This window comes from Equus quagga, chromosome 13 (genome assembly GCF_021613505.1).
Source record: "Equus quagga isolate Etosha38 chromosome 13, UCLA_HA_Equagga_1.0, whole genome shotgun sequence".
Lineage (NCBI taxonomy): Eukaryota > Metazoa > Chordata > Mammalia > Perissodactyla > Equidae > Equus > Equus quagga.
The window spans coordinates 70,194,277-70,206,917 of NC_060279.1; the positions used below are offsets into that span (position 1 = coordinate 70,194,277).

Consider the following 12,641-nt stretch of genomic DNA (forward strand, 5'->3'; position numbering starts at 1 on the left):
GATGTGATGCACATTCTATCTTCATGCTTGAGAAGAGGAGTAGAGAACCGGGCTTGCACAGCCCCTGGGAAGTTTTCATAGATGGGCTTCCTTGTATCCACAAATGCCTTGAAATTGGGAGGCAGGTGAGGGTGTGCATAGTTGAGGATTCGGGGCTTTTTTTTCTGGGATGGAATCTATAGTTTTCAGATTCTTAGGAGTATTTGAGAAATCCCTCACAAAAGATTAAGAAACCTCCACTAACCCAATGCTTCCCTGTGCCCAGATTGGAGACCGTGTCATGGCATTTGTCAATTACAATGCCTGGGCAGAGGTGGTCTGCACGCCAGTGGAATTTGTCTACAAGATCCCAGATGACATGAGCTTCTCCGAGGCTGCTGCGTTCCCCATGAACTTCGTCACAGCCTACATGATGCTCTTTGAAGTTGCCAACCTCCGAGAAGGGATGTCCGTGCTCGTGCACTCGGCTGGCGGTGGTGTGGTAAGTTGACCGCTTGTGAGTCCTCTTCCTCAAAGTCATAATGGTGAAAGTGAAGTGATACCCAGTTGACGATGAGATTCCTGTGTGAGCTATGTCCATTAATAGGGATGATCTCTATGGTTCTGGTGAAGTTCACATGGATGGTGGAGCTCATATAGATGATTGTGCTGGGGTTAGGGTAAGCCTCATAAATATGGTTTTTCTGGAGTTTGGAAAGGTCTCCAAGATGGCGTATCAGGACTCAGTGAGTTTCAGAGACGGTTTCTGTCGAGAAGCACTCTCAGCTTTGTGTCACAATGAACTGTTATGTCAATCATTGTGAGATACCTCATAAGTCAGGTACTACTACTGTTGTCTGAAAAGCCAAAATGGCAGATGATTTGCTTTTTCAATAAACTGGCATGGAATAGAGATTGTTCCCATATTAATGATATCTATATTCATTTGTGTTCTGATATATTTTCTTGAGCGGGAGCAAGATAGACAGAGATTTTACTGTCACAATGGGAATTACACATAAACCTAAGCATACCAATGAAAGTGGTTGCACATGCAAATGTCATCTGTCAGGTGTGTCTTTGACAAGGGAAAAAATGAAGGAAATAAAAATTGCTGCTCTGGAGTTCCGGCATGGCAGAAAGTTCCTGTGGTTCGGATGTGTCTTAATGCCAGTCATTTAGTACATATTGCCCACCTGCCACATGGCAAGTACCATGTTCCTGTCATCATGGTCTGCTGAGGTTGCAGTAGACAGCTAATCTTTCTGAGAGTGAGAGATATCACTCATTAATTCAACAAGTATTTATGGAACTCACGCTATATTCTAGACTCTATGGGTATAGAGATTAAAAAGAGAAGGTCCTGATACAGCATCTAATAGGGTTTGAGAGGTTCTCAGTGTTGGTGATTCTGTGGTTTGATGAACTCAGAGATGAACTCCTCCTGTTGGGTCTATCTTGAAGATATTTTCACTGGAGGTTCTGCTAACATTAATGTTTTTTTAAAATCTTGGCTTTCTAAAACTATCAAAACCCTACATGCTATAAAACACTTTTCTGTTTTTCCTTTCTAAGAAGGCAGGCTCACGTACAAAAACGTGAAGACAAAGACATAAAACTTTAGGAATGCCTTTAGAGGAATATCTTTAATCACTTTAGCAAATTTGCCGATGTCTTTTGACCATGAGTAAAGATATAATAAAAGTTAAACATCTCTTAGAAAAGAAATGGGTCTCAGTGTCAATGAATCTGCTAACAGCAAGCAATCCATTTAGAACGCTGGCATTTACAATCTTAGTGTGCTCGGCATACAAAGCTTTAAGATCCATTTTCATATTTCAGCATAAGCTCCTGTCTTTACAATGGTGCTAAACTCAGTTCTGCTGAGAGTCAGTGTTTAAACATCAGCACTGATGACGTCTCATTTGATGTTTTTATTTTTTTTCATTTGACTTTGTTCTTGGAACAAAGAGAAATGTATCAGGGGCACGTGTCTCACAAAAGAGAAAAAAAATCTTGGGAAATGAGTTTTTGCCATGCCTTATTCTGGGCTTACGGACACTACAACAATAAGAACTAAAATGTGAACCAGATGAAGGAACTTGGGGAAAGAGAGAATGAAGGTAGGGAAATAAGTTGGTGCACATAATGTACCATGATGTCCTAGGCTTATGATGTCTTGGCTATGATGTCCTAAAGCTTTGGCAAAGATGGACAAGTCTTGGCTCTTCACTTCCTAATAGTGGGTGCAAATAGAGAAAAATGGTCAGCCCTGTGAGCTAGTGTGCATTGGATGGAAACAAACCAATTACTAGGGAAAACCATAACTAGTACGGGGTTTTGAGACTGGGGAAATACTTCTCTATGGTTTCTCATAAGAAATGTATGCAGACATGCTATGAACATCTTCAACAAAATTGTCATAGTAAATTCATGTATTTCTGTGGTGCTTTTTCTTATGATGTGTCCCTAATGTAGTCTAATAGCACCAAAGTGAAACAAAATTTAGTGAAAGCAAATATCCTGGGACCAAAATGTTGTAGTCTGGCTTAATCTGTGGACACTTTAAAGGTGTGGTTGGACTGCCCATCTCTCAGGTGAGAGAGTCTCCTTGAATAGCGTTTCTCCCAACCAAGATTTGATAGGTAGTGTGCAGCACTGAGTTCAAGGTTACCGCTATAGGAAAGACTATTGGCCAAGTGCACATCCATTTAGGTGAACACTCAACCAAGCTAGGGTGGAGTTGTCACTGTCTTATAAAACCTAAAGAGTCCTAAGGAGAGCCCAGACCATTCCACTGCCCCACAGTGGAAAGACCAGTCAGTCACCCCCAGGCAGAACTAGATTCCTCTTAAGAAGACAACCAGCCCCTGTTCTCATGGTGGGGGGAGCTTCCTGGGGTGTGCTTTTTATGCTTTATGTATGATCCCCTGGAGAGGGATGGAGGTGCTTCCCATCACTGTTGGACTAATCCGATAAATGTAGCCACTGGCTGCATGATTGCTGTGGTAGGCAGGCTAATGGACCCCCACAGACATTCATGTCCTAATCCCTGGCACCTATGAGTATGTCACCTTACATGGCAAAAGGAATTTTGCAGATGTGATTTAAGGTAAGGACCTTGAGATGGAGAGAGTATCCTGGATTATCCAGGTGGGCCCAATGTAAGCACAAGGGTCCTTAAAGATGGAAGAGGGAGGTAGAAGAGTCAGAAGGAGATTTTAAGATGCTACACTGCAGGCTTTGACGATGGAGGAAGAGACCATGAGCCAAGGAATGCAGGCAGCCTCTAGAAGCTGGAAGAGACAAGGAAATGGATTCTCCCCTGGAGCCCCCAGAATGAACACAGCCCTGCTAACACCTTGATTTTAGCCAGTGAAACCCATTAGGATTTCTGATCTTCAGAACTGTAATGTAATAAATCTGTGTTGGTTTTGTTTTCTTGAGCCGCTAAGTTTGTGATAGCTTGTTACAGCAGCAACAGGAAACTAATGCAGCCACTTTCCCTGGGCTGCCTCCCTTTTCAGCGTGGAGACCCCACAGAGGCCTGAAGAAAACCAGGTAGCAAGTAGCAGAACTAGGGTTCGTATCCTAATATGAGTAGGTTCCGAAGCCTGTTCCGTTTCCACTTGACAATCCAGAATGTCGGGAGAACCCAAATCATTCATCCTTTTATTTATTCATTCATTTAACAAACATTTGTTCAACCTCTCACCCAGCGCTAACTATAGACATTTTAAAGAGCCAAAAGACTGTGTCCCAGGGACACGTTTCCTAACTTGATGCTGATGAGATGATAAAAAAGGATTCAATCTAATTAGGATAAGGTTTCCTAAGTTAATATAAAGTGTGCATTTCTAAGGGCACCAAGACATCTGTCTGATTTTTATCAAAGTCTGGGATGGGGAATTTGCAGACAGAATGTGACAAACGTCAGACTAAACCGTAATTTTGAAGGAAACTTTAATATAGTATAGGAAAATATTTTGATCCAGAGCAGGTTGCTTTCTCATTGGAATTGCCCAAGTGTCTACACTGCTCTGTCCTATCTTTGAAGACCCCGTCTTCCTTTGACAATAGCACAACCAGATGGTTTGAGAGGGTAACGTCCCTGATCAAATCTGTAGAACCTGATTGAAAATGGGCTGACACTTCCTTAAGGGAAAAGTAACAAAATAAGCAACTGAGTGTGGCTCATGTCAGGAACTTCAGGATGAGGGTTTTACTGCCAGTCCTATTTAACAAGCTGCCAGGACATTGAGCATCTTGATTGAGGATGTGCTCAGTTTCTGGAGAGTAACATTACTGTCACGACATAGTTATTTGCATCTGAGTCTGACATGTGATGCTTTCCATTTCCCTTTTTCATCATCTCATCTAAACAGAGAGAGTAGCAACCTGAGATGGGCCACAGATCTTGGAAAGGAAAGCGGAACTAAACTTTCAGACAGAGTTAAGTGGCTACCACTCAATTATTAAATTCTATTCATTATGGATGAGGCATTTTTCCCAGTGTCATTCAAATCACTTCAAAGTAGAAACCACAGAAGGCAGGCAGGATCTATAGAGGGGGCATCATGAGGCTCCCCCACCTTCTATATGGGCACGTGTGCAGGTACCCTCCCTGAATGACTGATGAACCATACATCATTTTTACAGTCAACTGTGAGAGCCTGGGTGAGTAGGAATCCTCAGTGTGTTGGAGGATTTGGACATATTGGATAGTCATTTATTTCAGCAGAAAAAACACGAGCATCTGCAAAATCACTATAGGAGAATATTTTGTTGAAAATAAAACCATCATTGACCATGAAAGGCATCAACATCTACCCAGCTACTCAAGCCGGCAACCCAAGACTGTTGCTTAGCTCTTCTTCAATGTGCTATGAGTTTCCAAATCCTGTGACTCATTCCTTTATTCACTCACTCATCTGACACATATGTGGTGGGGGCCTACTCTGTGCAAGACACTGAATTAGGCACTAGAGATTCAGTAGCAAATACCACAGCTTTTCTTCTTTCGGAGAAGCCCTCTGGATCAAAGGTGGGCATATAAATCTAATAATCATGTGAAAAACTTCGCCAAGTGCTATGAAAGGGAGATACAAGCTCTTATGAGGCTTGTAATAGGGAACTGACCTGAGATAGAGGTGGGGGTGAAATCAGGGAAGGCTTCCCCAAGGAAGTGGCATTTGCACTCCAGTCTGAGGATGATAAGCAGGTAAATTGGACAAGAGTGGAGGTAGAGGTGAAGGGTGGGGCACTCACGAGAAGTAGAAGTGAGCTGGGCTTTCGTGGGGAAGTAGAGGCGGGTTAGGGAGGCTTTCATATAAAGGATTCCAGACAGCAGGACATTTGCTGTCTCTGCCTGCCTCTCCCTGCCCTGTCTACTGCTGTTTCACTTCTGGCCCCAGGACATCTCGCCTAGATTCCTGCAGCATCCGTTTACTGGCTGCCTGCCCAGTTTCCTCTCTCTGAAGTCAGCTCTTTACCTGCAGCCAGAGTGGTTTTCCTAACACACCAGTCGGCTCTGTCACTCCTTGCTCGTAATTGACAGAGACGCCCATTGTTGTAAAGATAATGTTCGATCTCCTTAGCTTCCTGGCACGTATGGCCCTCGTCATCGGGGCCTTGTCTCTCTCTCTCTCTCTCTCTGGCCACTTCTCCTTATTCCTCTTATTTCAGTAATATAGAAGGACTTGGAGCTTCCGTAGGTATGTGGCCGAGATGGCTGCTCTCAAAGCTCTGTGCTCTCCTTCTGCAGATGGAGGTTGCTGCTGATAAGCTGCTGCCCAGCCAGGGACTGTTTGTTGTTTTTTTTTTGCTGAGGAGGATTCGCCCTGAGGTAATATCTGCTGCCAATCTTCCTCTATTTTGTACATGAGCTGCTGCCACAGTATGGCCACTGATGAGTGGTGTAGGTCTGTACCCGGGAACCGAACCCAGGCCAATGAAGCGGACCACACTGAATTTAACCAGTAGGCCACTGGGGCTGGCCCCAGGGACTGTCTTTTTAAACTGCCTTCACCACCCCTGCCCTTGCATCTGGCTGGGGCCACTCACCTGAGCCTGAGCCAGTGGGTCGTAGCCGAGGCCACGTGATGCGCATCACTTCCAGTCCTGCCCTTTCTTGTGAAGTCCTCCCTGCTCTCTCTCTTCCCAGTTTCCTGGCAGATGTCAAAGTTCACCTGGAGCACATGTCAAAGATGTCAGCCTCCACCCACCCAGGACCCTCACTAACTGCACTTTCACCCCTGTCCTGTCCTTGCCCCACCGCCATTTAGACTTTATATGTACAAGGGGGAGAAAAGAAACTTCTGTTATCTTTTTTTTCAATTATTTTATGGAGGTCACAATGGTTTACAACATTGTGTAATTTCAAGTGTACATTATTCTTTGTCAGTTTCTGTATAGACTGCATCATACTCACCACCGATAGTCTAATTTTTATCCGTCACCATACACATGTGCACCTTTAATCCTTTCACCCACTCCCAACCCCCTTCCCCTCTGGTAACCACTAATCTGTTCTCTTTATCCATGTGTGTGTTTGTCTTCCACATATGAGTGAAATTATGTGGTGTTTGTATTTCTCTATCTGGCTTATTGTGCTTAACGTAATACCCTCAAGGCCCATCCAGGTTGTTGCAAATGGGATGCTTTTACCTTTTTTATGGCTTAGTAGTACTCCGGTGTATATATATACCACATCTTCTTTATCCAGTCATCAGTTGAAGGGCACTTGGGTTGCTTCCACATCTTGGCTGTTGTGAATAATGCTGCAGTGAACATAGGGGGAAACTTCTATTACCTCAACTACTGAGATTCCAGGGCTCACTCGTTACGGCAGCTGGCATTTCCATTACTATACGCACAGGGCGTCTGGCTTTTCCACATCACCATGCTGCACCCCTTCCCCCTCTGCTCTCCTAAGGGTAATGGCTAAGGCATGGGCCCTGGAGGCAACAGTCTATGTCCAAAGCCCACCCCCTAGGGCAAGCTACTCAACTTCTCAGTTTCCCCATTCACAGAATGAAAATAATAACAACACGTTTATTCCTCACAGGGTTTCTGTGTATGTTAACTAGGCTGATGCTTAGGAAGCACTTAACGTAGGCACAGGCAGAAAGCAAGTGTTAGCTCTTATGGGTATTGTTTTTAGTGGTTGGCTTGTTCATCTTATCCCCTCCTCCACCCTATTCACCCCTCCATCAGAGCAAGTGGGTCTTATTATTTTTGTGCCTGTTTTCTGCTACGTAATAAATGCAGTAAACATTTCTGAATCAAAAAGCTGGTGCAAGCCATTTTCCTCTGTTCTAGAAAATTTGTTTGCTGAGCTAAGGCAGGCCATGTCATTGAGTTAATCCCAGGGGGGAAAAATCATTCTTAGTGATCTCGTAAATTTCAATCTAGTAAGCAGTTTTTGGCGCCCTTGCTCGCGGCATCTCACATTCTGAATATTCTTCCCAGAGTTTTTGGTCTGCATCTGGTGTGCATTATTCGTTGACTGAGGCCCCCTTTTCGTGGTCTACCCATCACCCCCTCCATCTTCCCATGGTCCAGCCACGCTCAGTCTGTCTCCTTCAGCATCCCAACTAGCAGGCGCATGCGTGAGATCTCAGAGTGGAAAGGGAACAAAGACAGACACCAACTTGTATCAACACTAGCTGTCCCAGACTCTTTGAAGACGTTATTCATTTAGCCCTCGTAGGAACTTTCCCCGTTGGATAGGACGTGGCAGCTCCACCCTCTCAACCACTCCAAGACTGTTTCCTCATTTGTAAAGTGGGGTGATATTAGTGGCAGCCTTGAGTGGTACTTGTGAACTTGGAGCAGTGCTTGGCCCACAATAAACACCCAGTGAAATTTAGCTCTTAAAATTTCCCAGGGTGGGAGGTTCACTGTTATTTCTGAGGCTGCAGCATTAGTTAGCAGGAGAGACCAAATTCAAGCTCAAATATCCGGGGCCATGAACTCCCAATCCAATGCCCTTGGCACTATATCACAGCACAGAAACATCTGCCCCTCCACTCATTCCTTCTGCCTGCCCCACACTGTGCCCTGGATAAGGGGGACTTAGGGATAGCAAGACATCCTGGTCCCCAGGGGCAGGCCACAATGGGAAATGGAACCTCTGAAAATTTAAAGAGAACAAAGTGCTCTGTCATATCCTCATGAATAATCAAAGGGACGAGGATTAATTGCATCTCAGCATCAGCAGGAAGGGCTGTGGCCTGAGGACTCACTGGTATGATTAAGACCCTCGTTCTGTAACTGCTGACCCTGAGAAACAGGCCCTCACCTTCCTTAATGTCAAAGATGCTTCAGAGACGTGTCGTGGAACAAGGCGCCACCCCCCTGCTTCTGGAAACCTCTGATGTTGGCAGCCAGTGTCTGGACTCCTTGCAACTCAGCAATATGCCTTAGGTTGAGAAAAAGTATATCTAAAAACACTTCTTCCAAGCTATGCCTATGTCTGCAAAAGCCTCATTTGATCTTCATTCTAGTTGCTTTTAACTCCTTTACAGTAAATCACGACTGGGTCGAAGAAACTATCTTTATCATAAATATTATAAAGGTTAAATTTGGCCTCTGAGGCAAGATTCATTCACTCAATATTAGTTGAATACATATGTATATATATATATATATATATATATATATATATCAGTTCATGAAGGGATAAGAGCTAAAATAGATTGAGCCCAGTAATTTCCACACACTGTCTATGAGGTAGATACTGTTATATCTTCATTTTAACAGAGGAGACTGAGAGACAGAGAGGTTAAGTAACTTGTTCCAGGTCACAGAGCTATGAAGAGGAAGAGCCAGTGTGTGAACTAGAATACAGAGCTCATGTTTTTAACTACTGGGCTGTGCTGACAGAGAGGCAGTACTGAGAGAAGCGCTGCTTCTGTTTAGGCTGAGCTGGAATGGATTCTAGTCCATGAGTTTTGTTGGTGGGCTTGCTTCCGCGAGAGCTGAGTACAACCTGGGGTTGCCCAGGAGCTGAGGTATCCTCAGGAAGAAGGGACTGTCTTCCATTGACACAGACAGTTTCCCAAGGAGTCAAGCAGATTCAGCACTGGAGTTGCCGTTGACGTTAACCATCCAGCTGGAATTAAGCCCCAGGCTGCCATGTTCACCAAGGCAAGGGTGGTGTGATCCCTTCATCCCTGTATTCTGAGCGCTGAGCCCAGTGCCCAGCACATTGGTGGTGCTTGATAAATATTTCTAGAGGGAATGAAGGAAGAAAGGGAAAGGAGAAAAAAAGGGGCCCCAAAGGCAGCATTTAAGGTATGGAGACAGTGTGGAACATAAGGGCCCAAATTCCAGAGTCAGAGCTGGTTTTCATCCTAGCTTCTCCTTTTTCCAGGTGAGAGGCCTTGGACAAGTACTTTAACGTCCTTGGACCTTGTTTCTTCACCTATAACAGTGAATATAATACCTGTCTCATTGTTTTTATATGCATTTTAAAAGAGGATGATATTGTGGGCATAGCATGCTATTTGGCACATAGAAAATTCAAATGTCACGTGTTATTATTACTATTATTACTGTCATCACATTATTATTATCACTATCTGATAGGAAATACTACTCAATGGTATTCTGATATTTATAGCCAGAAACAAGAGAGCAACATATAGGGACAGTCAACTGGCGGCTGGTTGTTGAAATTTGGAGCAAGGAGCAGATAAAACCAATCTCAGTTCCCTGTGTGTATGCTCCCTGACAGCCACTGCTCACTGCTCTCACGTCTTAGTGGAGTTGTCACACAAACCCCCTTCCACACTTCACTTTCCTCAAACATATAACACAAAATTAGACTTTAAGGAAAATTTAGCGCTATAGATCCAGCCCCTGGACATGTGTCAAGAACTCCAAATACGTGGACTAGTCTTTGCTGAGTTTATGTGACACCGGGGACCCATCCACTTCCCCAGCAACACATACAAAAGGCCACAGTTGCTTTTTGGAATATTATTGCCTTTATTAAGATGAAAAATCAGTTCAGCTGGCAAAGAGTGAGATGCAGAGCAAGAACCCGCCTCATCTGTTCTCGCAGGCATCCACCAGGCTGTCAGCCATGGTCCTGAGTACCCTACCCCCAGGCTGATCATGTCCATCCTGCAGCTCCCTCCATGAGAAACTCAACAGCATCCCTTCCTCACCTCCTGTTCACAATGTGCTTGGGCTCCTCAACTCTATGACAGGATATGGAGATGGAATTCGAACCCCATCTTTCCCTCTCACAAGCTGGAGTCCTTCTTCCACCCTGCCTCCTATCCTCCCCTGCCCACCCCCACCAAACTTAGTCGTCATAATAAATTTCTGTCTCTCTTGCTCTCTCTTTCTCTCCTTCCCTCCCTTCCTCCTTCTGTCTCTCATCTCTCTTTGCCTGGCTCTCTTGCTATCCCTTTGTCTATCTTCCTTTCTTTCTATTTCTCTGTCTGTATTGAGCGCTCTCCAATAAACACCTGCATGCAGCTCTCCACTCAGAATCCTATTCCAGGCAACCTGGCCTACAACAATTACTGCGCTCACCATTATGATTCTCGGGCATCATCTCTGTAGCCCATACAAACCTGCCTGCCTGCTGAGTCGGGTCCATCAGTCTACTTCCTCACTGATGGCGCTCATTTAGACCTCGCTTCACAGCCTGATGCTCACTTAGTTCAGGAAGCTTATCTTCTCCTTTCTGAGATTTTCCCTGTTGTCTAGAACTCTGCTGAGTGCCCAGAAGAAGCTAATAAATGCTAATGAGTTGAATAAGTGGGTGGACAAGGGAGCTGGTGAATACTTGTTTCTTCCTAAACCATTTGGGCTTCCCTTGGTATTAATAAACCCAGGATATATGCCAGCCGAAACATCAGAATAACTTCACAGCATGGCCCTGAGCTGGGTAAACTGGGCTTGGATAGCCTCCTGTAGTGGGATTTGCTGGCAGTGTCAAGGAGAGAGAAGTAAAGTTATTCTGGGCTCAGCTTAACGAAGAGAAGCTCAACTATAAAGGTGTATTTCTCTTTATTTGAGCCAGTTACTTAACCTCTCGGGACCTCGGTTTCCTCATCTTCATAATGAAGATTAAAGCATCGATGTGTGTGCTCAGTGAGTTAATTCATACAGAGCAATGGTTTCCAAAGTGTGGTCTCTGGACCATCGGCATCACCTGGGAACTTGTTAGAAATGCAAGTTCTTGGGCCCCACCCCAGACCTGCTACAGAATCAGAAACTCTGGGGTGGGGCCGACGATCTGTGTGTTAACAACCCCACCAAGAGACTCCAATGCATGTTCAAGTTTGAGAACCAGGTTCAGAGCACTTAGAATAGAGCCTGACACTCAGAAGTAGTTCACCTAAAATTAGACATCACTATCTTTTTGGGATAGTGCTTTGTACCGTGTAATAAACATTAAATATAGATTTAAGGAATGTATTGTTATTCATCCCAATCCTCTGTATTAGTCTATGCTAGTTTATGTTTATTATGGCCTAGAAGTTAAGAATCTTTGAAGTCAGACCAACCTGTATTTGCTTGCCAGCTTCAGCACCTTACTGGCTGATCGTAACCAACTGCTTAATCTCTCTAAGTCTCAATTTCCTTGTATGTGAAATTGGGATAGTAGCACCACCCTCTTATGGTGGTTGTACAGTTAGTGAGATGATATATGGAATCCTAGCACCATGCCAGCTCTGAGGGAACATGCAGTAAATGGTGCCTGTGATTATGTCTGAAGCATGCCCTACCTCAGAAATAACAGGCAATGGAACAGAACATGTATCTTGCACATGTTTTAGTGTTTGCTAATAAAAGCAGATGGGCGACCCAGCTTATCATGGGGGAAGGAAGTGAACAGGGAAGTCCTCATGAAATGGCACCCATCTGTGTCATGCTAGAAAGCTTATTTCAAAATCTCTCATTACCAAACCTGTGAACTCTTCCACTTTTGAGCTTTTCTGATGTCCAGCCTCTCTGGCTGCTTGCCCAGCTGGTGGAAGGGTTGACTTCTTGCTGGAGTCTGAAGTCAGTAGTTGGAGAGTGTCAGTAACACACTTTAGTGTAAAATGACAAGAAAAGCTACCCATAAGGCATATGTGGACACTAAGGATGCTATTTGTCCTCCTCAGTGTCATTTTTTATTTTGTGTTCATAAAATTTGTCTGGCATTCATGTCCATGTTGCTCAGCCTGGAACAAGCATTTGGTTTTTTATACCAGGAGAAAATATACAGACGGTTGTTCTGATCAAATACATAGGCTCTTAGTAAGGAATATGTTTACTGTGTGGTAGAGGAGTGTAATGGTTAAGGCTCTGGATGTGGCAGATGTGGGTTCAAATCCTGGCCCTGCTGTTTGCTGATTGTATGACCCAGGGCACAGTTCTGAACCTTCCTAAGTCTCAGTTTTCTCATTTTACAAATGAGTTTGTCATTTAATGTATATCAAGTAGTGAGCATAGGGTCTGGCACTTAATACCCACTGAGCTATTTTTAATTGTCCTATTGGAAACGACTATCCAGCGTGGATTTTAGGAGGCAGATATTCAGATTACCTCAGCGTTCTTGTTTTCACTTTTTTTTTTTTTTTTTTTGCCCTGTGCATCTGCAGGTTAACTGGATAATTCCAATCTCAAATCTTAAGTGAGCTGCATGGGTTTAC

General features: G+C 44.2%; 1 protein-coding gene across 1 annotated transcript in view; it reads left to right on the forward strand.

The window, feature by feature from the left end:
- Nucleotides 1-12,641, forward strand: part of VAT1L (vesicle amine transport 1 like) — a 141,732-nt gene that overhangs the window by 26,104 nt on the left and 102,987 nt on the right. Inside the window, exon 3 of the mRNA XM_046682865.1 lies at nucleotides 266-481. Coding sequence (XP_046538821.1) covers nucleotides 266-481 — 216 coding nt within the window. The remainder of the gene's footprint in view (nucleotides 1-265; nucleotides 482-12,641) is intronic.